General features: G+C 47.7%; 1 protein-coding gene across 6 annotated transcripts in view; it reads right to left on the bottom strand.

Moving 5' to 3' along the window:
• NOLC1 (nucleolar and coiled-body phosphoprotein 1) overlaps positions 1 to 25,483 on the bottom strand; it is a 539,002-nt gene that overhangs the window by 49,854 nt on the left and 463,665 nt on the right. For all 6 annotated transcript variants that reach the window (XM_086922145.1, XM_086922146.1, XM_086922147.1 and 3 more), the window contains one exon: positions 18,493 to 18,582. In XM_086922145.1, coding sequence (XP_086778271.1) covers positions 18,493 to 18,582 — 90 coding nt within the window. The remainder of the gene's footprint in view (positions 1 to 18,492; positions 18,583 to 25,483) is intronic.

The raw sequence follows: 25,483 nt of genomic DNA, 5'->3' as shown, positions 1-25,483 counted from the left end.
TGGTTTGCATGTTGCCTTGCGAATGATCATGCATTCAGGTGGAAGATTAGGGTACCCAAATTCTATGACGTCAGAAGCCAGATCGTAAGGTTGAGAGATCGGTTATGTTATGTTATGTTAATCGAAACTTTTTAAGCGCACGGGCACCCAAGGGTTTCATGGCGCTGACAGTGAGGAAAATTGATAGCAGTTAACCTATCCGGATGCTTGCTTAAATAGCCAGGTCTTCAAGGCTCTCCGAAACGCCATAAGGTTAGTACAACTACTGATCGTCAAGGGAAGAGTGTTCCAAACCTTTGGGGCGAGGTAAGCAAATCGACACCTACCCTGACGCTTCCGTTTGAAGGAGGGTAAGGTGAGAAGGGACAGATGAGCTGAGCGTAAATTGCGGGTAGGCTCGTGCTTGACAATCAGGCTGTTAATGAACATGGGGCTTTTCCCGTGCAGGGCCTTAAAAGCCAGACATCCTACTTTAAATATCACCAGTTGGGCCATAGGTAACCAGTGGAGGGCAGCCAGCAATGGTCTTGCCGATCTCCAATTGTGGTGTTTAAAGATAAGTCTGGCCGCTTGGTTTTGGACAACTTGTAGGCGCTTAGACAGAAATATGGGTAGTCCTAGGTAGATAGAATTGGAGAAATCTAATCGGGACAAGACCAGGGCGAGCACCACTTGTATAAGCGCAGAGTGGGTAAGCAAATGAGCAATTTTTCTTATTTTGCGCAGTTGATGGAAGCTGGAAGAGATCACAGCTCCCACCTGACCTTTGAGAGAGAGATCCGAGTTGATGGTGATCCAGAGGCTTTTCACAGAGGGAGCGGAAGAGGGAGGTGACCCCATTGTTGACGGCCAGAAGTGGGGCCCCAACTGGCTGCACTTTTACCCGGGAGTACCAGCTCTGTCTTCCCTGGGTTGAGTTTTAGATGGTTCAACTCCATCCACCGCTGAATGTGCAACATGGTGGCCTGGAATTCCGTGACAGAGTCAGTGGAGTCCAGTGAGAATATTAGCTGCAGGTCGTCAGCGTAGTTGATGGTGACCTTCCTGTTTTTTAAAGAGTATAAGAGGGGTTTGATATATAAATTAAGCAGGAGAGAAGACAATGACGAGCCTTGCGGGACACCGCAGGTAGTGACCAATTTGGGCGCTGTGAAGTTCCCGAGCCTGATTGCCTGAGTGCGGTCACTCAGGAAAGAGTTCACCCAGCTGAGAGCGGAGCCCCGCAGACCAACCTGTTCGACTCGGTGCAATAAGATGGTGTGATCCACTGTGTCGCACGACGCCGACAAGTCCTGGAGCACTAGAGCCTGATGGATATCCCTATCTGCGTTAGATCTCATAGTGTCCAGGACTGCAAGAATCACAGCCTCAGTTGAGTGCGCCAGACGAAAACCGGCTTGATTAGGCTCCAGGTAATCCGATAAAATTGGAGATACATCTAGCCACGTGAGCTTCCAAGATCTTTGCTCCAAATGGGAGGAGGGATATAGGCCGATAATTAGAAAGATTGGCAGGCTCGGCCCCAGGTTTTTTAATGAGCGGAACCAGCGTCGCATTTTTGAAAGTAGTGGGGACCCTACCTTGTGCTAGTGACACGTTAAGAAGGGGAAGTATACAGAGTGGTAGTGCCGAGAAGACGTCCTTTAGTACGTGAGGGGGACAACAATCATTTGGTGAACCAGATTTCACCCGGGTCATCAATTCCACTAGCCTAGGATGGTCGATCGGGGGAATAGGATTCGGTTCGGAGGGGTTCCTAAGGGTATCATCTATAGAGACCATACTAGGCCTTTCCGGTATGCTTTCTTTTATGGTGACTATTTTATCCATAAAGAAGTCGTTGAGCGAGTTGCAAAGCTCTTGCGTTGGAATTTGGGGAGGAGATGTTCTTACATCGTTGCAGAGGTCGTTCACCACCTTTAAGATTTCTTTTGATTTATTATGAGCATTTAAGATTCTCTCAGAAAAAAATGCTGCCTTAGTAGTTAATATAGAGTTCTTATAATTCCTACGGGCAGTCGTGTATAACACCCTGTCTTCATCAGAGTACCCATGTCTCCATTTCCTCTCGTGTTGACGCAGTTCCAATTTTTGTTTCTTTAGGTCTGCCGAAAACCATCTGTGAGCATCTGCGCGAAGGGCAAGGGAGAATTTGGAGAGCGGTACATGTTCATTACAGGCTGCCAAGAGCCAATCAGAGAGATTTTTTTCCATGAGGTTAAGATTATGACTAGGAGCCGGAATTGAATTGGTCAGGGAGTTCATAAAATCTTGATTATTTAATGGACTCCATTTCCTAGTTACCCCTCCCACTGGGATGAAGGCCTTTGAATGACCGTGCAGAGTATAAGAGAACGGGATTAAATAATGGTCTGACCAGATGCATGGGGTTGCCGTCGGGATAGACAAAGGTACATTATAGGACCAGATTTGGTCCAGAATGTGTCCTTTTTCGTGGGTGGGGGTCCGAACATGTTCAGAGAAGTTCAAATGAGAGAGGAGCTCAGAGAGTTCAGTAGCCTGGGGCCCTCTCGCTAAGTCACCAAACCAATAATTTAAGTCCCCGACCAGCAGAACCTTGCCAAAATGAATAACTAAGCCAGCCAGTTGATCGCTTAGTGAGACCGGGAAGGTGGGCATTACATAAGGGGGGCAATAAATAAGTGCCAGCACCATGGTTCCATTGTCTGTGTCAATTTTGATGACAAGATTTTCTGTATCCGGCAAAATCAGGGGAGATAGAGTGGTAAACTTATGGTCCTTATGGATGATGGCTGCGACACCGCCCCCCAACTTCCCCGAAGACCTGTTCACTGACAGTATGTAATAGTCAGAAGGGAGAGCTGCAAGGACATCCGGCAGAGAATCGTGGGTAAGCAAAGTTGTAACTGGTTCTACCCCTGCCCTGCAGCCTGAGACAAGGGATTTTGTGTATAAAAGAGGGGCTGTGACTCCATGAAAATGTTCTTGTTGTACCAGGGGCGTGCTGCTGCTGGGGCCCAGGGGAAGGCTTGCCTCCCTGGGCCCTGCCCGGCCCCTGTATGCTGAAAGACTGCTGGGACCCTTTTATTTTTGCATTAGGGGTCTTCCTAGGGGGTTTGGTGGTTTCTGGACCCCCCCAGCGCCTCGTGAGCGCTTTCATTTTGCTTGTGGGCAGAGAGCTGTTGTTCTCCTGGAAGGAAGCGCTACTGCCCTTTGGCTGGCAACGCCAGGCTGCCATTTCTCTTTGTGGGGATCTCACCCCTGCAGCTGGTGCCTCGCAGGAGCCCACCCTGCGTCGCCAAATTAATTATTTATATCACGGGAGCCCACCCAGTTTATGGGAGCCCACCCGGCTTCTACTTTTAGTGTGTTCACCCAGGGAGCCTACCCCTCGTTTTGCCCAAGAGACGAAATTACAGCCGCGGCCCGTATGGCTGCACCGGAAGTCAGGCGCCCTTCGTCCAGGACGTGGGCGGGGCCTGAATTATGGCCGGAAGGGCGCCAGCGTGATGTAGACTGTGCGGGGCTCCCGTGTGGTCGAGGGAAGCCCCGCGCTGAGAGGAGAAGCTGCCCGGTTACGTTGAGGTGGCCGGAGGAAGCAGCGTATGTTGCTTGTCCCCTCCGGGGCCCCCGTGGTGAAGAGGGAGCCCCGGGCCGCGAGGGGAGCAGAGATGCCCGAGGCGAGGAGAGACAGAGCCGCCGTCAGCCCCCCCAGGAAACTCCGGTGAGGGAAGCTCCGTGAGGGACTATCGATGGTACCTGATAAAGGCACTGTACCCAATTAAGACTTTTCGAGTGGCCCCGTCCTGCAGCGGGCCGCTCCCACGGAGAAGGGCAGTAGTGGTGTAGAGAGTCTCATGGGGGGCCCCGGATCTCCCCCCGCCGCATTCGCTCCACCTTTGGGGGCATTATGTATTCGTGGAGCCAGCGTGCTCCGGGGAGGGCAATAGTTATTTACTGAGCCCCGTGTGGCTCCAACAGTGGGCCCAGTGTTTAAGGAGCCAGAGTGTTCCAGGGGCCATGTGTGTTGCCAGAGCCCAGGTGGCTCCAACGTTTAGCCCCATTATCTTCCGAGCCTTGGTGGCTCCAACAGTGGCCTAAGATGTGCCCAGAGCCAGAGGGTTCCAGCCTTTGGCGCAGTTTTTGTACCCAAGGTCCAGTGAGGGCCCATGCCGCAGTTAATTTCCCAGCTGCCCAGCCAGTAGTGGGCAGCTGCACCGTTTAGGCCTTTCTTTTCAGGGGACATGTCTTAGCGTATCTAGGAGTGGGTCGCACTCCTTTTCGCCCCTACTTTGGCCTTCCACAGCAGCGCAGCACTTAGTGCAAGTTGCAGAGTTTAGACCCTGTGATGGTTCTCAGCTGCCCAGCAAGTAGTGGGCAGCTGCAACGTTTAGGCCAGTGGCGCACCCCTGACTGGCGCTACGTTGGCAGCATGCCCTGACATTCTGGACACAGGGCATTTGAGCCCCTTCTTGGAGGGCCAGTTGGCCAGGGTGGATTGGTAGATGTATAGGTCACAAAGCCCTAATGAGATTTTTGCGCAATGTGATTACTTACTATGTTTGTGATTATAATTGCCTAATGTGGTTTAGGTGCTGAAGTGATTGTGGTGCTAGGAAATGTAATGCATTTGGTATGTTTTACGCACCCTGAGTTTTATACCTCTAAACTGTGGTTTATGATTATGAGGTTGTTTTACCTATGGAGGTTTATGTTAGTGAGATTGTGCTTCACTATGATTTACGCCCCTAAATGTGAGTTATGCTTAGGGGGTAGGGTCCTATGTGTTTAGACTAGTGAGGAGATTGCCTACTGTATTTATACTGGTTAGGCCTAACGTGTTTTATGCGTAATGTGCAATGCCTTTATGCCTGTGATACCTCTAAATGTGTTCTCATGCTTAGGAGGGTGTTTTGCCTAGTATAGTTTATACTAGTGAGTTTGTGTGTCCCTGCGTGATCTATGCCTATGGTGATTAGTATTGCGTAGTGTGTACCTACCTTTTACCAGTAGTTACTGGTTGTGTTCTTCATTTGTTATTTTGTGCTACACTTATTCTATGTTCTAGAAGTGCTATTTCTGCTAAGTGTTGATCCTGACAGTGGCCCACGTGACCCTGTTCTGTGTAAATAATCCTGTGTGAATATTGCCCGTGCCAGTTGGCACAATGTATATTGTGTGATTACTATCTGATGTGTTTTGAGAAAACAAAAGTTATTTTTATATAACCTTGTGTGGAGATCCTTTTGTAGTGTGCCTGGGATGTTGTTGCTGTGTGCGTGCGCAAATGCTTTACACATTGCCTACGAGATAAGCCTGTCTGCTCGTGCCAAACTACCAAGGGGGTGAGCAGGGGTTATCTTTGGCGTGTAACTCCCTTGCCCTGACTAGAGTGGTGGTTTTTGCCTGGCTTTGGCGCAAGCCTTAGCCAACCAGAAATCCCAGTTCTAACATTGGTGATCAGCGGTGAGGATTTGGACTTGTGTTTGCGCAGTACCACAGCGACAACTGGCTACATTACAAAACTCTGAATTTTAGATAGTCACATGTTGGGGATTATTGATTGTGATTTTGTTTTTTCTCAAGAGTGTCATTTTCAAATGGTGTTTCTGCGCTTTTATGTTTAGTGGCAGAAGAGAGAAAATGACAGGGCGGGACACCAGTAGATAGGGATTCCCTTGCTGGGTCCAGTGCCCAATCCCTGTTCCTGTCCCCAGAGGTATGGGTAGATGGAAGAGAGGGAGTGTGGAGGAGAAATGGCTATCTCTGTAGGGTGGTTATCCCCTGAGTGTAGTGTGTGTGTCTGGATTCCCCAGAATGGTAGGATCCAGTGGTGGCAGCAAAAATGTGTCCAGTGCGTGAAGTCGCATTCCTAGTTCCCAGAGTATGGTGCCTGGTGCTCAGTAAGAGGGGTACAAGTTGAGAGTCAGGGGCAGTGAGGAACTGCCTCACCAGTCTGGAGGGGGAGGATGGATGAGTGTGTGTTTGCACTGGAGGAGTTGGTGTGAGTTCTTTTGGTGATAAAAGGAGCTTGCATGGGAGGTGTACCTCTGGTGGTGTGCAGGAGGTCCTGCAGAGGCACTGGACGAGAAGGTGGACATCTGGCGGTGTGCTAGATGTCTTGCAGATTTTTACATATAAATACAGATGGAAAACGTTTTGTTTTTTGCCTGTATTTATATATAACAACGGGAATATACTTACAAAGCAAATGCTCCTCCTGCCTCTGTGCTTCTCAGTAAAATACGAGTCAGAGATGCACAGAGGCGGCCAAAAGAAACATGGACCTGCTGCCCTGAAACTGCTCCAGAGAGACGGGGGGAACTGGCAGCGCTGTGTCTGCAGAGACACTCCAGCACCCCTCACAGTGGCAGTTCATGCAATCTAATTGTTGGAGCAGTGCAAGCAGCTGATGTCCATAAGAGGTGTGAAAACACCCCAGGACATTGGCTGCTGCTCCAGCAACCTTTTGCTTCTTGTTGAATGAGAGGGGGAAGGAGGTTGATGTGGCAGGGCAGGGGGCATGAAGCAGAGGTCCAAAAGTAGCGATTGATAGATTTTAATATTGCATGCATGCTCAGATGTACACATTAATAAATGTACACATAAAATGTTGCATATAATGTATGCATATGTACAGTTTATTGTTTAGATCTATTTCTGCCTTGGTGGAGATAAGGTCCTGTGTCTGAGCACTGGCAGGCTATTCATAGAGTTCCCCATCAGTAGTTCCAAGGCTGGCTTGTAAAAAAATAATGAGACTGCTCTCTGGTATTTGCTTAAGTCTGTCCTGAGCTTCAAGTTAGCAGCTTCCATTGACATGATTTTTTATGGGTTTGCATTAAAAGGTGAAACGACTGTCAGAAATGAAGACTGAACATTCTCCCCACGCTGCAGAGTTTTACTGTGGATTGAACTCTGTACCTTTTTGTCTGATGAAAAGAAAATATAATAGGAGACATCGGGATACATAGAATGACGGAGACAATGCAGGGCGCCCGGGGTCGGAGTTAATGTGCATAAAAGAGGCTTTAGGCTGAATTCTGGGACAAAACCTGTAACTCCATGAGCCAGTAAAGTGGACGAAAGACCGTATTTACAAGTGTGATTTGTGTTGTCGAAAGCAGAGGGGCATAGTTTACCTCCACAATTCCACTTTTGTTCTACTCTCTTGAAGGCTTGTTCGTTGCTCGGTTCTCTTCTGTTGAAGGTGAAAATAGAGAAACAGTATAACAACTAAAAGCGAAGTCTGCCTTCCCTGGTGCAGTGCACAAACAGAAGGATCCAGGCTGCTGGCAGAGACAGCGTTTAGAAAGCAGTGAGTGTTCACCACGCCGGGCAGAAGTAATTCAGGCATCCCCCATAAACACAGTGGAGAAGGGGTCAGTGAGAGAAGGCAGGAGGCCGAAGAGGGTGCACAGGGAACACCAGAGTTTACATGTTAAAGGAAAAAAACGAGAATAAAGAAGCTGACAATAATTATGAAAGCGCGGTGCCCGTACATATTTAACATATGTGTATGGCGGCTCATGAAGCGGGCGCCATGATGATAGATTAAAAAAAAAACATGAAACCAGGTGCCGCCCTTGGCGCCGCAGTGATAAAATATCCCTAGGCCAAAACAAAGTAAGTAGTCCTAGAACGAAAGAGTTAAACACTTGCTGCGTGACAAAACAGTAATTGGTCGGTGCTGCTTCTGATACATCGGAAGTGATGTACCGGAAGAGCCTACCAAAAAGAGCCAGAAAAGAAGAGGAATGGAGGAGTTACCCAATGACAAGCAGCAGCCGGGATTACCCTCCGTATTCCGTTTACCCCAGGTCTTGCACAACGCGCATGCGCTGCCTAGCCTCGACCTAAAAACAGCTATAACAAACGAGTGCAAGTGTGCATGTTAATTTAAATAAATGTGGAACAATACTGGCTTTAGCGTTTTTTTTTTACTTGCGTCAAAAATAAATGTGGATAAATAAAGATAAAATGACCAAAAAATAAATATGGATAAATACAGACGGAAATGTGAGAAAAAATAAGTACCATAAAACCGGGAGGCCTTCTTATGATCCTGTGTAGGGGAAGAGGTTCATGTGTAGCCCAGCTATGTCCCAGTAGAATGAGAGGGGTGTAGGGGCTCACGTCCTGTCTCAATGGAGGCGGAGTGCCCCATATACATGCCCTTTTAGGGAAAGGGCATGTATATGGGGTGTTGTGTTTTGTGGTATTGAGATAAGCTCCGTGCAGAAAATGTGTTGAAGGATTTCTAAGACCCACTGGTCTAAGGTGAAGTCTTGCCAAGCATGTAAGAGCATCAAAAGTCATCTCCCAACAGATATAGTGCGATCCAAGGGGAGAAGTGGCAAGTCATTGCTTGGCTGGGGCAGCTCCTTTTGGGGAGCAAACTTTGCTTCTACCTTTGGCGCTATTCCAAAGGTAGGCATGAACCCCGAGGTAGGCACCCCTGAGGTAGCCACTTGTGGAGGTCTGTTGGGCTGGCTGATACTGAATACACATGGAGGCTTCGAGGGAGGTGGTCTTGGAGCCTGCACGATACATTGAGTGGCAAAAGCACCCACGAGGGGTAGATGTTTGTAGGGGATCAATGGCCTTTGCCGTCTGTTTTAAAAATATTTCTCCAACATCTCATCAACCTGGGTCCCAAAGAGATGTTCCCCATCAAACGGCAGGTAAAGGAGATGTTGTTGAACGTCCAGATTGAAGCCAGAGACAGGGAGCCAGGCTTGTCTGCGAAGGAGTATGCTAGAGTGGATATCCCACGCAGCCGTATCAGCGGAATCTAAGGCACACCTAATGGTGGTCTGGCGCCAGCTTGTGTCCCCTCTTCTGGAGCTCCTCTGGGAGATGTTGGAGTAGCTCCTCCATTCCCTCCCAGTGGGCTCGGTGGTACCTGGAAAGCAGGCAGATAAAAGTTGGCAATTAACCAATGATTTGCAGACTGCACCACAACGCACTTGTCAGCAGCATCTATTCATTACAGATTTTTTGTACGGCAGAGGAGCATCAACAGTGCTGTGTCTGTTTGCCGATTTTAGGCAGTATGCATCACCAGGGAATCAGGAGGGAGTTGGCCCCTAAAGTAGGTGGGGTCTTCAGCAGAAGCCTTATATTTTGTATCGAATTGGGGTGAAGGGGAGGGTAATAACTTTGACTGTTAACCAGCTCCTTGAAAATTTGAGTAGCAAGTTTGAGCATCCCTTTCAACGTGGGCAGGTAGTGCGTCGAATGGTGGGCAGAGGGGGAGTTTTGGAGAGGAAATCCTCCTCGTCAGGCTCCTTGTGCATTTCCACTCTATGATATGCAGTTGCCCTACCCAAGACCTCATGGTAGGCGTTGAGGTTGTTGCAAAAAGCAGGCAGGATAAAGTCGGAATTTGTATCCTCTGGTGGATCCACATCATAAGAATCCCATGGGTCTCCTTGTGGGGGCATGTTGTATGGTCCCCCACTCGGCTGTGTTTGCCCAGGTCAGAATGTGTTGACCCTGTGATGTGTATGAAAGTGAGTCAGGCAGAGAAGGAGGTGGGGATGATGATGCTGGAGGCCTGTTGGTTTGCCGGAGGGGGGAGGCAGACCAAGCTCAGGAAGAAGACTGGTGGCTTTGTTAACAGATTTTCTACTGTGCTGAGCCAAAGGTGGGCGCAGGCTCTGAAGTCGAGGCTTGGTGCCTATTATAGCCGGAAGGCAGTGGTGGCACAGAAGCCTGTCTCTGTGGGTCCAGAGTGGTTGAACGCCCCTTGTGGGGTGGAAGTTCGGGGGAGGCAAGAAGGAGCTGTATTTTCGACCTATTAGGTAGATGGAAGGTCTTTGATCTCTGGATTAGAGCCAGAAATCTCTATAGGCAAAAAAAGCCTGCTCGCCAGCGGCCACCTACTCTGGATTATGTTCCTCCTCAACATCCTGGGTGGCGAAGAGGTCTGGGTAATTTCACTGCTACTGCGAGAGTTCTCGAGTTGACGGGTCTGGCGATCTCAAAAAGTATTTTGACCATCGCAAAAGGCCTTGTCATGCTCATGTCAAAGGCAAAGATTACAGACTTGGTAGAGGTTGGCCCTTTGGTATTATACGTGACACTGATGGCAATAATAACAGCTGTGCAGTTCATCACAGATGAGGAATGGTGAGAGTAGACCGAGTGGAAGGTAAAGAGATCCCAACAGCCAAGGCCAAACTGATCTCTGACCCTCGATGAAACTGCAGACACTGACCCGAAACAAGAGGAGGGGAGCACAATTGAATACAATACCTTTGGAGGGAGAGGAACCGTGAAGACCGAACAGAACTCTGTGACAGAATCGATCTGGAGCACAGTTCTAGCATCATTGCAGCAAGAAAACAATCTATTAATGCAGCTGATGACCATGCACATTGCAAGCAAGCGAAGGAGTCACAGTACTTCATGACTCGAGAAGAATTCTTCCAGTATTCACAGCATATGCATCTGCAGCCACACATGCCTCAAACGTAGCATTACCAAAGGTAAGTAACTTACTCTTCTGAGAAATAATTCTAAAAGCACATTCTTCATCTCACAAAAGCAGTGCCTCCCCAGGTCAAGCATGTGTGGAGTGAAGTCCGACCAAAATGTTTTGCAAGACTGAGCAGGCACAATGTTCTTCCCTCCAGACCTGGCTGTCAAAGCTGTAGTGCTTCATGAATATATGCACTGAAGCCACGATGCAGCCTGCAGATATCAATAACAGGCACTCTGCATACCAACGCAGTGGAAGCCGCCTTAGCCCTGGTAGGATGGCTCTCGGAACGTCCGGAGGCAGCTCTCCCAAAGTGCGTAGCAGATCTTAATGCAGAGGAGTATCCACTTCAACAAGGTCCTCTTCTGCATTGCCAGCCCTTTCTCTGCTGCAGAGAACGCCACAAAAAGTTGATTGTCCGGTCGATGCTCCTTGGTACCATCAATGTAGAGGCTTGAATTATTTTTTGGGCCAACTGGTGGAGCCTCTACTGAAAGGGAGTACAGAACGCTGATTGAGCAATGGATTTCCCAACATGAAATGGAGTCAAGACTTTCGATAAGGTAGTAGCCCAAGTCCTCAGCACAAACTTATCCATGAAAAAGGTGGGGTAGGGCAGTGCCTTAAGCATCTGGATACTAGCCCTGAATTACCTTACTCTTGGTGGCGGAGAGAAAGCCTTGAATCCCACTGTGTCCAGGATTCACCCAATGAATGGAGACAGAGCCCGGTTTGTTGATAGTGAACCCCAATGTCGTCAACAGGTCTACTGTTGTCCGGAGGTAGTCCATGACTGTGGTGAGCACACCTTTAAACAACTGGCCATTGACGTACAGGAAAATTGGTATCATCAAGCACTGAAGACAGTCAGCTACCTCAACCATCAATTTAGTGAACACCCGAGGGTCGCTGGAGTGGCTGAAGTGAAGTACAGCAAACGGAAAATTTTCCTGGCAATAACTTTAATTGCAGAATATGTCTGTGGGAATGCAGGATGCGTATATGAAAATATGCAACTCGCAGGTCTAAGGACACGATGCAGTCACCCGGAACCAGGGCATCCAGGATCTAAGCCACATGAATATTCTGAATCTGTCCTTCAGCAGGAAGGCATTCTGAAGATCAAGGTCCAGAACAGGCCTGAAAAGACCATGCCCTAACTTGAAACGAGGAAACAGTGAGAGAAATAACCTCCTAATGGCACCACTGGAGAGCAACATCTGCATCTTAGGCAACAGAATAGATAGGTACTACTTTGCAATTTGTTTCAGAGTGGGAGGAATAGTGAACAGGGCACAGACTAAAGGCAGGGTATAGCCACTTGGAAAAATCTAACACCCATCTGTTAGATGTTCTGTATCACTAACTTTGGATGAAAAGTTGAAGAGTGCCCCCCCACTGGTTGTGTATGTGCCTCAAAGGGCAAGCTAAAGTGGTTTGGTGATGGCTGTAGCAGGGGGAAGAGGAATTTTAGAACTGAAGGAAAAAAGGTACTTACCTTTGGAACGCATTATCTGGTAGAGACCATCTAGCCACGGATTCCTTACCTTCAAATATTCACCTTGTGTTGGACTGGAGCAGTACCCCTGTGCATCGGTAGGGGGCGCAGTTTGGCTCTGCGTGGGGTCATCCGCATCATAATGGACGAGCACTGTGCTTATATAGGTGCTATCCCTGCACGCTGACGTCAGGCCCTTTTCGCACCAGGAGCACAGAGCCACGAAGAACACTGACCACTGATGTGTGTGGAACTGAGGCCCTGAAACGAGAGTAATCCAGTAGGAGATCGCTAGAGTCTCTAATAGATAAGGTATTACCAAAGTAACTTGTTCATCTGATAGAGACTTCTAGCTGCAGAATCCTTACCTTAGAATAGACACCCAAGCACTGGCATCCGTCAGTGGATCTGCAAACTTGATTTAGAATAGGAAGACCTGTAGGACGGAAAAGGCAAAGTGCCCATCCCAACAGACTGTCCAGGCAGTAGTGCTTGATGGACATATGCAGTGAAGCCCACGTTGCTCTATGGCAGATGTCCAGGAGCAGAACTCTGTGTGCTAACACATTGGTCGAAGTCTTTGCTCTGGTGGAATGAGCACACAAACCGACTGGGGGTTGCTTCTTGACTAAAGAGTAGTAGATCTTAATGCAGAGTACTATTCATCAGGAGAAGGGTTTGTTTCTGCAAGGACTTGTTGTTTTTTTTGGGCTCCAACCTATCTCAAGAGGTGTTGATCGCCCACCCGGAACCATTTTTTGCGGTCAAGGTAGAACAACAAGGCTCTTTATGGATCTAGCCGGTGGAGCCTCTCCTCCTCTTAGAGGGCTGAGGTGGAGCGTAAAAGGTAGGCAAAGTAATGGACTGGCTCAAGTGGAATAGGGCGACTACCTTCAGCAAGAAGGATGCTGGGGTCCAAGGGCCAGTTTGTCTAGGAAGAAAGAGACATAAAGAGGCTGAAAAGACAGTGCCTGCAGTTCACTCGCCCTCCGACATGTAGTTGCCACCAGAAAGGCAGTCTTAATGGTGAGAAGCTTAAGAGGGCAGGTATGAAGTGAATCAAAGGGAACACACATTAGAAAGGTAAGAACCAAGATAAGGTCCTATTGAGTTATTACGAAGGGAGCTGGAGGCAATAAGTATTGCAAACCTTTAGAACCTATTTACAATAGGGGACCTGAAGAGTGAGGGCAGCCACAGAAAGGCAAAAATAGCAGACAAATAACCATCCTGCATGCCCAATGCAGAGCCCTGTTGGGCCGTGGCAAGGATAAACAAAAGAACTTGGGAAAGGGGTGTGGATAAAGGGTCAACCTGTTTGTCTTAATACCATGCCACAAACTTGTTCCAAAGGCCGGTGCATAACGGCTGGTGGAGGGATGCCGAGCTGGCAAGATAACAGTAAAGACTTCGGGTGGAAAGTCAAAAGCTATCAACTGTCGCCGCTCAATCTCCACGAAAGAATGAGTAGCGTTGACAGGTTTGGCTGAAGATCTGTCCACTGCTGCTGTGACAGAAGATCCTCCTGAAGGGGCAGCCTGATCGTGGGATCGATGGCCACGCTCAACAGCTTGGGATACCAGACTTTCGGAGCCCAGTCTGGAGCCACAAGGATGTCTTGGGCCCGGTCGTTCCAGGACTTCTTGAGAACTCTGAGCAGGAGTGGAATGGGTGGAAGAACGTACAGGAGGCCAAAGCTCCACTCGAGACAAAAAGCATCTCCCAGCGAGAGCTGCTTTGGAAACTCCAGTGTGCAGAACTGCTGCCTTTTTAAGCTCTTTAACAAAAGCACAATGTCCCTAGAGGAAACATTTGAAGAATATTACTCATTTCTTAACAGTGTCACATACATGAACATTTAGTCTGAATGGCAATGGCGAACAGATCTAACTAAGATTCTCCCCACTGCTGAAAGATACCTTGCACGACCTCGGGCTGGATATGCCATTCGTGAGCCAGTAGGTATGTTTGAATGTGTTCGTCCGCTCTGGCATTCAGAGAACCTGCCAGGTGTTGAACCAGGAAATTCCCTGAAGTTCCCACCCATGTCCAGAGACGTACGGCCTCTTGACAGAGGGTCCACGACCCCACCCAGCTCTGTTTGTTGCAGTATCACATGACAGTGGTGTTGTACGTGAACACCGGCACTAGCCTTCCCTTGATGAAGGGTACAAAGGCCTTCAATGGCAGTCTGATCGCTCTGAGCTCCAACAGGTTGGAGTGGAGTCCAGATTCTGCTGGAGACCACAGGCCTCTGAACTCTACCTCTCCCAGATGGCCACCCCAGCCCAGAAGTGACACATCTGTCACTACTGTCATATCTGGTTGGGGAAGGGAGAGGGGTCTGCTGCTGACCCAATTGCAGTTTGTGAACCACCACTGCAAATCTTCTGCAGTGCTCTCCGAGATCGGGACCATGTCAAAGAGATTCCCTGATGCTGTGCCCACTAGAACAGCAATACCCACTGCAGAGCCTGCATAAGCCAGCAGGCATTGTCAAAAGCAATGTGCAGGAGGCCATAAGGCACACCAGCCTCAGAGTCAGTCTCATTGAAATCCAGGGAAGAGGCTGAAACATGGGTATCACAGTCTGAATATCCTGGATTCGCCATTCAGGAGAATAAGCACAAAACTGCACTGTGTCCCGAACAGCTCTGATGAAAGGGAGCGGTCTGAGAATGGGTCAGGTGTGATTGATAGTGAACTCCAGTGAGTGCAGATCAGCTGTGGTCTGGAGGTGGGGGACGATCGCCTGGGGCGGGCCTGCCTTTAACAGCCAGTCGTCAAGACAGGGAAAGGCTGGCATCTTTGATCTGGGCAGATTAGCTGCAACCACCGCCATTATCTTGGTGAGCACAAGAGGGGCACTGGTAAGGCCAAAGGGGAGCAGAGTGAACTGAAAATGCTTGTGGCTTACTGTGAACAGCAGGTAACCTCTGTGGGCAGGCAGGACAGGAATGTGGAAGTATAAGCCCTACAAGTCAAACACTACCATCCAGTCTCCTGGGTCCAGGGCAGGCAGAACTTGAGTGAGTGTGAGCATTTTGAATTTCTCCTTTGTCAGGAAAAAATTAAGAGGGAGTAGGTCTAGGACATGACGAAGGCCTCCGTCCTTCTAGGGCACCAGGAAAGTAGCGCTGATAACAACCACAACCTACTTCTGATGCTGGTACCCTCTCAATGGCTCCCTTGACCAAGACAGCTGCCACTTACTTACTGGCAGTGCAACAAGATGTGGTCCTCTGTGAGCCTGTCGCAAGTGTGTGGCATGGGTGGAGGAGTAGTCACAAAGGGGAAGGACCAGCCCCTTAAGACAATCTGGGGAACCCAGCGGTTGGATGTTTTTGACCACCAGTGGTGCAGATGAAGTATCCTGCCTCCTACTGGATGCCCATGATGATCAATGAGCAAACTGAATCCCAGAGCCGAATGGGAGCATTGACCCGAAAGACGCGCCGTGTTCATCGATCGCAGTGCCAAGCTGGAGGACGAAAACATAATTGTTCCTAAAGCATCCACCCTTTTGGATTCCCTGTGCTGTGGAGTGGTAGGGAATTTGCAGAGATTTACTCTGGAAGTGGAGGCTTGATCCATTAAGCTCTCTGGAGTGGGATGCTAGAGGAGGAATTTAAAGTCTTCTGGGGCAGGGCAATGGCGGCAGGCAATTGTCCTATTCACAGGAACCCCTGTGCAGGGCTTGGACCAGGCCTGAGCAGGACGTTCACACAAGGAGACAATGTCTTAAAAATCTTCAACAAAAGGGTAAAAAAAGAACATTCAGAAAGCGACTGAGTGTAGCTGCGTTGGCGTGGAAAGAAAAGAACTGACGTCAGTAGGCTGGTGTGGCGCCTATATAGGCGCCAAGGGCATCACGTCCAGCATAGACGACACCACGCGGAGCCGAACAACAACACTAACCGGCGTGCAGGGGGACTGCTTACGAAATATTTCCAGATCCAGTCTAACGCATGAGGAATATTTGAAGGTAAGGAATTTGTAGCTAGAAGTCTATATTAGATTACTTCGCTGGCCTGCCCACTGTTTGTCAGACTAGAGTCCACGGCCTTGAAATGACTGCCTTCTCTGCAGCTTCTGCATGATAAGTGAGAAGGCTCTTCGTCTATACCGAACCCTCTAGAATAGCTCTAAATATTCCGAATTTATGTAGAATCTGTTTGACAGGGGTCAACAGCCCCAAGGGGCATTCTGTGGCTCTGTTGTCTTTAAAGCACTCTAATGCACGCCTTCTTGTCGAAAAGGTGGGACCCCTCATAAGTCATATCAATGAAAGAGGTTCATATATCACTAGAGAATTCTGTGGATCACAACTATGTGCTTTGACAAAGGGCAATACTACTACTGACTGACTTCTCTAGGCAATTCAAAGTATCTAGATGTGGGTGGTTAATGTATTTGGCCACATCTTGTCCATAGTGAAATGCCTGTGAAGAGGCCCTAGGGACTTCTGGGACTGCTGGCTAAAACCTGCTTGCAACATCCCAAAGGGCATGTGTATAATGGCTAGCAAACAAATAGAACTTACAGGCACTAAATGCTGGTTTGGCAGAAGAAAATATGCACTTGCCAAAATCATCCATCCAGTTGTATTCCCTATCCAGCAGAGTGGTAAAAATAAGTTTGGATTCACTTTACCGGTTGAGGCCAGTAAAATAAGACTATCTACGGTGGGGTGCTTGGTGAGAAAATCCAGGTAACCAGGAGCTGGTCTGTGACATCTGTTTACTGGCATATTCACAGGTGGGCATAGGCAAGAATAAGGCTTTAACCAAGTAGCCTTCAACCAAAGTAAGAGTGAGGCCATCATTAAAATGAGGTAAGGGTTCACAACTTACTGGTTCAAGCTGTAAAAATATGTTTGAACATTTGGTTTGATCTCAATGGAAGATAGCTGAATTTTAGAGCCTCAGCTGCCCTGCAGACCACCAGGCAAATGAAGCACTATCTCAAGTTGATGGCCCAAATGGAGAGCCAAGCTTCGTCTCAGGGTAGGTGTCAAGCTTACTAGCATTCTGTAACTCAATGTATAAGGCATCATCGGTATAATAACTATTTCCTACATCATACTCAACATCTTGGGGTACCTGGTACATGATCAGAGGAAAAACCAAAAGGTTAAAAAGAGCCTCTTATGGAATGTGACAGATGCACGCGCAATCACAGTGCATGACGACCGGTTGTGCTTTTGTAATTTCATATCAGTGGCGTCAGTACAGGTGGTATTAGTACAGGTGGAGGGACAATGTGAGGCTGAAGCAGAAGTCTGTACCGGATTCAGAACGGGTATATTGTAACTTGACTAGAGGTTCCTTCATTTCCATAAGACCCTAAGGCTTACAAGAGGGAGCAAGAAACGCATTGAAAAATTGTGGGGTCAACGATGTCTCGGGAAATTAGAAGAGCGTCAGAATCAAATGGGGAATCTGTTCCGTGGCTGGAGAGCTTGAGGGGTGCAACTGACATTGTGATGCCCTTGTGCCTTCTCTTTGGCGTTAGAGGACGGGATAGGCTCGAGTCCTATGCTTGGGCCAGGACTTAGCAGAGGACTTTGAGTGTGAAGTTGAGGGCAAGCAGCTTTGGGACAGATTCCAAGCCCACAACTTTAAGTGTGAGTAAGAACTACGCAAAGGCAGCGCCTTTTTGTATAGTGCGACATACAGCTTTGTCACTATGTCTCAAAACTCCTTTGGGTACATGGAGATGCACTTATCATACGACTTAAAGTGTCACGCCCAAGCAAAGACACCAAAGACCAACCTTATACGGGTCCGTGACCGACATCTGCTTCCCTCAGTTGCTGCATGGCTTTAGACCTGTCGTTTTGGATGGGGACATCACTCCCTAGCACACTGCTGAAATCTTTACAAGACATTGGAAAACTGTCAAAAACCAGAAACAGAGCTCTGAATCTGTGTCGGAAAGCATGGAAGTAGAGTCCAGACAACGCCAGGCTATGTCTAGTGTGCCAAGTCCAAACCTCTCTGAAATGCTCCATATGAAAGCTTCATCCGTTGGTCCTCCAATACTTTTGAGCAACCAGGCAAATTAGTAGCCATCCAGTTCCTTCCCACCAAAATCTCTCATTAGCTGCCAGGTACAAAACGTAGGGAAGCCTCCATGAGAGAAAACCTTGGAAACTGTGAAGGGGATTAAGGAGATATATACTGTTCAAAACATCTGTGGGTCAAATCTTTCCTTGATGTATCCCAAGATGACTATCAACTCTGCTATACCATTTTTTCTCTTAACTCCCCTTCATATTTACCTCAATCCCTTCACTTTATGTGCCATCCTCCTTTTCAGACAAAGCAATTAAGTCTGCCTATAAACAGGATGCAGGTTACTGACATACTAGCATTTAGGGGAAGACCATGCCGTCCACAATGCTTCCTTCTTTTATCTTGTCTACTCCTTTCTCATCTGCTTGTTACTTTTCTGGCAAACCGGCCATAAAGCAATTTGAGAAAAACTCAAGAGTGCTGCAATGCAAAGATGCTTTTAAAGTTACCTTTGCATCAAAAGAGTTGTTACCAACCCGAAAGTCCACTTCAATCTCCTCATCCCTCACACGTCTGAATGGCTCTGCTGACTGAGATTTCTGCAATCAAAAAAGACAAATAATACATAAATGAATAGGAAGGAGGTGATCGATTTACAAATATATTAACTGAAGATTTATGGAATCACAATACTGTATTATTCATGGTGTACAAACTAAGAATAACTGTAGACTGCAGCAGTTTTCATTCACACCAGTTGTCACTGTAGGTTTTGTCGAATGCAAAAGGATTAGGTTACTTACCCTATAGGCATTTATTTGGTGCATGTAGTCTAGTAGATTCACATGCTCAGTACACTCCTGGCATTTACTTTTGAGCCCTGATGTTTGCAACTGTTTTTTCTTGGAAGACATCTTTCAAATCAAGAGGTCCTGGGCCTTCTTCTCTGGTAAGTAATGAGCATGGCTATCGGCTCCAACTTCGGATTGTTTTTCTCCGCCATCTGGCTTACATAACTAAACGTGTATTTGTGAAGATTACGATTTCCAATTATGTTTCCTTGGTGTTTAACAACAGATGTCTATTGTTACCCAACTCGATGGGTCTCATTTTATCAACCTCAGAAGGATGAAAGACTGAGTTGATCCCACTGGGATTTGAACGTGATCATGAGGTCAAACACTGGCCTCTACAGTGAACCGTTAGTCCACTAAGCCACCAGACCTGGCTTGGACGTATCCTTTGAAGAACAACCTTGATGCAGCTTTTTGAGGCCTTTAAAGCTCGGAGAAACAAGTATCATCACACAAAAAGCTGAACATCGTGAAAGAGGCTTGACTTCAAAGAATCACCAAGCATTTAGTGCCTTTCGCCCGTGTCACAGAATGGTCCAGGAGGGGTGATGGAGCATTTCCCCTAGCCAAGGTTTCCTTAGTGTAACTCCAAACACCCGCACAACGATCACCATTAAGTGCGCAATTTATGTCTATACCTTGAACACAGCGAACAAGACTTGCGGTTTGTCAACAATTCAACTTGAAAAGAACTCTACTGTACCGGTGAGCTCAACGCCTGGCCCACAGCAGGGAAACTAATGTGCAACAAAAGCTATTGGAGGGAGAGGACATTTTTGGTGCAGAGTTGAGACGCCAGGTAGTATGCACTACATCGGCTCCAGAGACTCTGATGTCCACACCAGGGGCAGTGGCGATAAAGACCAATGATCTATCTCTTTCAAGGTCCTTCCAGGAGGAGCCAGACTTTGAGCCAGAGAAGACATTGGGCAGAAGACTAATACCACGCCAAGGGTCATGAGTACACATGCCCCTCGAGCCCCTAAATATAACTGCCTTACTCTTGCTATCAAAGCAATTTTATTTTGTATGCTCAAAGTTTTCGTAATTTAAAGACCACATCTCCAGTAGTATGAGAAGCAAAGTAGGTGGACAAAATGTCAGTATAAGCCTGGAAATCACCACCAGAGGAGTAGTCCAGCACCTATGCAACTGCAGCACTGCTTTTAGTGAACTTGCCCAGCTCACTGGAAGGGATATGCTTTGACTGGTCTTTGTCCATGACAAGATCACCCATTGGTACAATTATGCTACGCCCTTCAAAAAATCTTTCTGGTACAGTCCCTTCATGGAAATGTATATAGATCTAGCTTGTCTTTCTGGTGGTTGAGTACCTTACGATTTGCACTTATTGAAGGGTTAATTCTATATTATCTTGAGAGTCTGTCCAAAAAGACAGTCTCCACAAACAAGATTTCATTAGTGGAGATTCTTGGGCAAGTGGGAAGGCAAACAGCGGGACATCCCGACAGTGCACCATTAAAGGAGAGATTTTTACGTAAGCCAGTTAAGAGGGGACATCTATGCTCAGCACTAGTGGAGGAGGGGGGGAAGTGGGGGGGCGGTCAGAAATCAGAGTATATCTGGTGTATAGGAAATGGGTGAGATACGAAGCGTAAATCCTGTGTCTAGTCTGCAGCAGGTCGCTTAAGCATAGGATGTTTTGCAAATCCCTTGGCATGTAATAACAACACATCTTAAGGTATCAGAGTGCCAACTACGGTAAATATTCCACTGGAAAATGCTGTTCCTGGACAGTCATCTGCCATGGAAACCTTTTGCCCATATAACGAGTCTCCAACGCAACCCCTCTGCTAGGAACCAACTGTTTTATTAGTAGCAGGAGCCATCTGGGCTTGGCCTCAGTAAGGGAATTGGGGCACAATACTTTATCACTAATGGCCCAACCCTCAACAACAGAATGGGACTGCAATGGAGTAAGGAGGTTTGGTTGTTCGCTGCACCCAATGCAGTGTCAATAAAAGCGACCAGAAACATCAGCTCATGCCTCCTAAAGGGTATCCGGCCAACCACTGCAGAGAACAGAGTGGCAAAGAACCACTACCCAACATGAGTTCATCATTCACTGCATTGTTCTCACGGTCAGTAGTTTACTCTATCTTGGTGAGGTGAGAGCAGCATAGGCAAATAAAACCACACACTGCAGCTCACAATTCCTGGAGGAACGGTTGAGTCTGACACCCTAAAACAGACAATCGGATTTCCCGGCCTTGATCAGTCCACTTGCCCCAATAGTTCAGCCTCACAGAGGGAGGAATCTACCAGCAATACTAGTTCATTGAGGGCAGGCAGTTTGGCACTAATGTTCAGTCTACAAGTGGAATACCTTGCCAGGGACCATGCTGGGGTGTGCAAAAGGTCCTCGTCCATGTGCACTCTGCACCCCAGAGCCGACTAGCAGCTAGGGCAGCTGCCAACCAATTAAAGATGCCCCTGGATACGGAACCCACACTTTGCCACAGTCTATAACATCTTGTCACTATTGCCCCAACCAACGAATGTGAACAGGCCTATATCTGGCAATGTAACAAGCCGTGTCAGCAGAGGTGGAATCATAGGCAGCAACCAAATGAAGTCCTGCTGAGCCCCTCCACATAGCTAGTCAAAAAGAGTTGCTCGCCCACACCAGTTGCTCACTGTGTGCATGCTAGGGCCAGACTGCCTCTGGCAGAAAACAGGAACAGCCTGGGCCTCAAATTGAAGCTCAGATCAGCCAGCAGGTGTAAGACTTAACGTAGACTGCTCTGATGCTATTGTCTTAAGACTTAGGATGCTGTAGGTGACAGGAATTGTGGCCTCCTCAGCCACACCCCCATGGCTTTCTACTTGACTGCATATGAAAGGTATTTCTTTTGCGTCATCCATTGAGAAAGACTTTAAGACAACCCTATCTATCTAGGATAATCTCCAATTCACTTTCCAGTATATTTTTAAGATCTAGGTTTGTTTCTGCAGGGGATAGAGGGGTTGTGATATAGGTGAAAAAGTTCGAATATCAGCTGGAGAATGTCCATCTCGTGAGTGTCTGGAACAGAGAAAGGAGGAGTAAGTGTAACAAACATCGTCAAATGTAGGAATTACAATGAGGCTTGCAGAGGGTCCCATAAGTCTTTATGATTTACAAACAACTATGGAATTATTGCAGAAGTAGAAATTCCTGACAACAAATGGTTGACTTCATAAATTGCCACAACCTCGACCCAGAATATCTGTATACGAAATTATGCAAACTGTGCAAGTGAATGTCTCAAAGTAGATGGTCTCTGGTCCTTGTTAAAAAGAGAGTCATGATGACAAACCACTCAGATATTGGGGTCATCTCTGCTTGATATCATTGCGACACAGTCTAGTCGCAAAAAAATGCAGGTGCTTTTCTTTTCCGAAAGAAAAAATAACGCATGAAAGGAGAGCAAGGAAGAGGAGTCTGTAGACCAACAGAAAACACTCCTGATAGGAAAAGAACATGTTGTACACACTCACAGATGCTCTAGGACACAAACAAAAGTAAACTGAAAAAAAGGTTTGAGTCAGAATCAGCCTTCATAAAAACATGTGGTATTAAGGAACATTTCACACCGAGTAGAAATAATTAGCTGCCTAAGGGACAAATTTCTGAGCTTGATGGGAGAGGGTGCAGTTACAATATTCTAAAATGAGCAGGGACAGTTTTCAACTGTCTCCAAGCTAGAAAAAAAAGTTACTTACCTGTACACTGTGGTTCTCCAGTATTTAGATCTTTTATAGATGCACATGCTTCAACCTTCCCCATCACCATGGTGGGAGTCCCACAGTAAGGAGTAGTTTCTGTCCTGTAACTCTAGTTCTGTAGTAGGGGTATCTCCGTTATAGTCATAATCTAGTGAATAGCCCCGCCCATGTGCGCGGACCCCGGAGCAATCAAAAATAATCTCTTAAGCTGTCAAAACATGCAGACCTGCATAGACACTTAAGAGAGAGTTTAAAGACAGATAATGCAGCCTATATCCACAGGCTACACTGTCCAATACTTCAACTAGAAATTCCACCAAAAACAACAACAGCACAGCCTGTCCAGGGTTTTCCACAGAGAAAACCTTGCCTTTAACAGCAAAACCCTCTGGAATGATAGAGAGGAAGGAGTGGACAGACAAGCCCCATAGGCTGCCATTATGTGGCTCAAAACAGGATACTGTGCCTTTAAGAGAACTTTCCAGAAGCCTCACAGTATCCCAGAATGCAGTGCAGGTCCCTTTCACCTTCAGTTCTTTTTGAAGGCGTAACACGCCAGACCTGTAGCATTCCTTACATGAATATCTCTCTCCACCGGGGAGGAGGGCGGATGCTTATGACTATAACAGAGATACCCCTACTACAGAACTGGAGTTACAGGACAGAAACTACTCCTTCTGTAGTAGGGGATCTCTGTGTATAGTCATAATCTAGTGAATAGAATGGCAAGCCCATCCCCACACCAAAGCGGCGGTGGAGAACCGAGAAATAACACCACTACTGTGCGAACCGATTTCGCAGCGAAGTCTGCCCAACCTGAACGTCTGTCCTGGCATCAGTGTCCAGACAGTAATGCTTAGCCAAGGTATGGACCGACTTCCAAGTGGCGGCCTTGCAGATTTCTGCAATCGGAACATTAAGTAGCAAAGCAGTCGTGGCAGCTTTGCCCCTGGTGGAATGAGCCTTAGGTTTACCTCCTAAGGTCTTATTAGCCTTTTGGTAACACAATTGTATACAGGACACAATCCACCTAGAGATGGACTGTATTGAGGTAGCAAGACCGGTCCAGACTGATCCATAATTGACAAACAATTGATCTGAACAGCGAATATCTCTGGTTTTAGCCAGATAAAATTCAAACACCCTCCTAACATCCAGGGAATGTAGGGACCTTTCCGCTGGAGATGCAGGATTCTGAACAAACGTAGGCAAAGTTATTGTCTGGTTGACATGAAAATCAGAAATAACCTTTGGAAGAAATTTAGGGTGAGTATGCGTAACAACCTTAGCAGCATGAAATACAGTATAAGTTTCTTGGCAACACAACGCCTGAATATCACTCCCCCTGCGGGCCGATGTGATGGCCACGAGGAACGCCGCCTTCCAGGACAGAAGCTGCAACGAAGCCCTATGAATAGGTTCAAAAGGCTCCTTCATCAATCTGGACAGCACCACATTCAATTCCCATGAAGGCGAAGGAAGCCAGACAGAAGGGAATGCTTTCTTCCAGCCTTCCAAAAAATCTTTGATCACAGGGATCTGGAAGAAGGAAGTCTGAAGGGCATTTCCTGTAGGCAGTCAGAGCAGCAAGATGAACCGTAATGGATTGGACATTAAGGCCCGACTGCGCCAGGTGTAGAAGATACGGAAGGATGACATCTTCCTTACACGTCGTCAGGTCATGGTCCTTGGACTTGCACCAGATGCAAAAACCTCTTCCACTTGTAAGCATAAGAAGTCCTAGTGGAAGGATGCTTAGCCTCCTTCAGTATGTCCATACAAACTTCTGGTAGATTCAAATGGCCATATAACACTATCTCAGGAGCCATGCAGCCAAACTCAAAGACGAGAGGTTGGGGTGCAACATCTGCCCCCTGAACTTTGTGAGAAGGTCCGGCCTGCAAGGCCGCCGTATGAGAGGACGGAGAGACCGGTGAAGCAGGTCCGTGAACCACCACTGTCTGGGCCATTCCGGGGCAATCAGGATCATCCGTGCCCCGGACTGGGACAGCTTGATGAACACCACCGGATTCAAGGGAAAGGGTGGAAAAGCGTACAGAAAGCTGTTCGACCAGTTAATCCAGAACGCATTCCCCAGCTTTCCCACAGGCAGTACCTGGAGGTGAAGTCTCGGCATTTGCCAAAGACTTCTCCTAGTACTTCGTCGTTTATGACCCATTCGTGGTTTTCCTGAATCAGTCTGCTCAGCACGTCTGCCTGAACATTCTGCACACCTGGCAGATGGGTAGCCGTTAGAGTCAGTCCTCTGGATAAAAACCAGCGCCAGACCGCCCGCGCCTCCTGTGACAGAGTGCCTGATCTCGAACCCCCCTGCTTGTTGAGGTAATATGTGGTCATATTGTCCGTTTGTACAAGCAGAGAGTTGGTCTGGAAGGACGGAAGAAAAGCCTTCTGCGCCAAGTGAACAGCTCTGAGTTCCCGCAAAATGATGTGATACGTGGACTCCATCGGGGACCACGTTCCTTGAATCTGCAAGTCTCCGGAAAGCGCCCCCCAGCCGTGGGGAGACGCATCCGTCACGACAGTCTGTGTGGAAATATCCTTGTGAAAGGGAACCCCTCTTAGGAGATTGTCCACTGAACACTACCACTTCAGAGACTGAAGAGCACGCAGAGACAGTCGTATCTTGTCGCCCAAAGATCCTTTCCTCTAATCCCACTGATCCTCCAAGCACTCCTGCAAAGGTCTCATGAGAAGCCGTGCGTGTGGCATGAGGAATATACAAGAGGCCATCAACCCCAGTAGAGAAGACACCGTCTTCACTGTCGTAGATGGGGCGGTCACAAGAGCCTGAGCCTTCCTAAGGAGAGATAATCGACTCTCCTCCGAAGGAGACACGCTTGCTGACAGCGTATTGACGGAGGCTCCCAAGTACTGTATGCACTGGACCGGAATG

Source organism: Lissotriton vulgaris, chromosome 5 (assembly GCF_964263255.1).
Source record: "Lissotriton vulgaris chromosome 5, aLisVul1.2, whole genome shotgun sequence".
NCBI classification, from domain to species: Eukaryota; Metazoa; Chordata; class Amphibia; order Caudata; family Salamandridae; genus Lissotriton; species Lissotriton vulgaris.
This window is presented reverse-complemented; position numbering and strand designations above follow the sequence as displayed.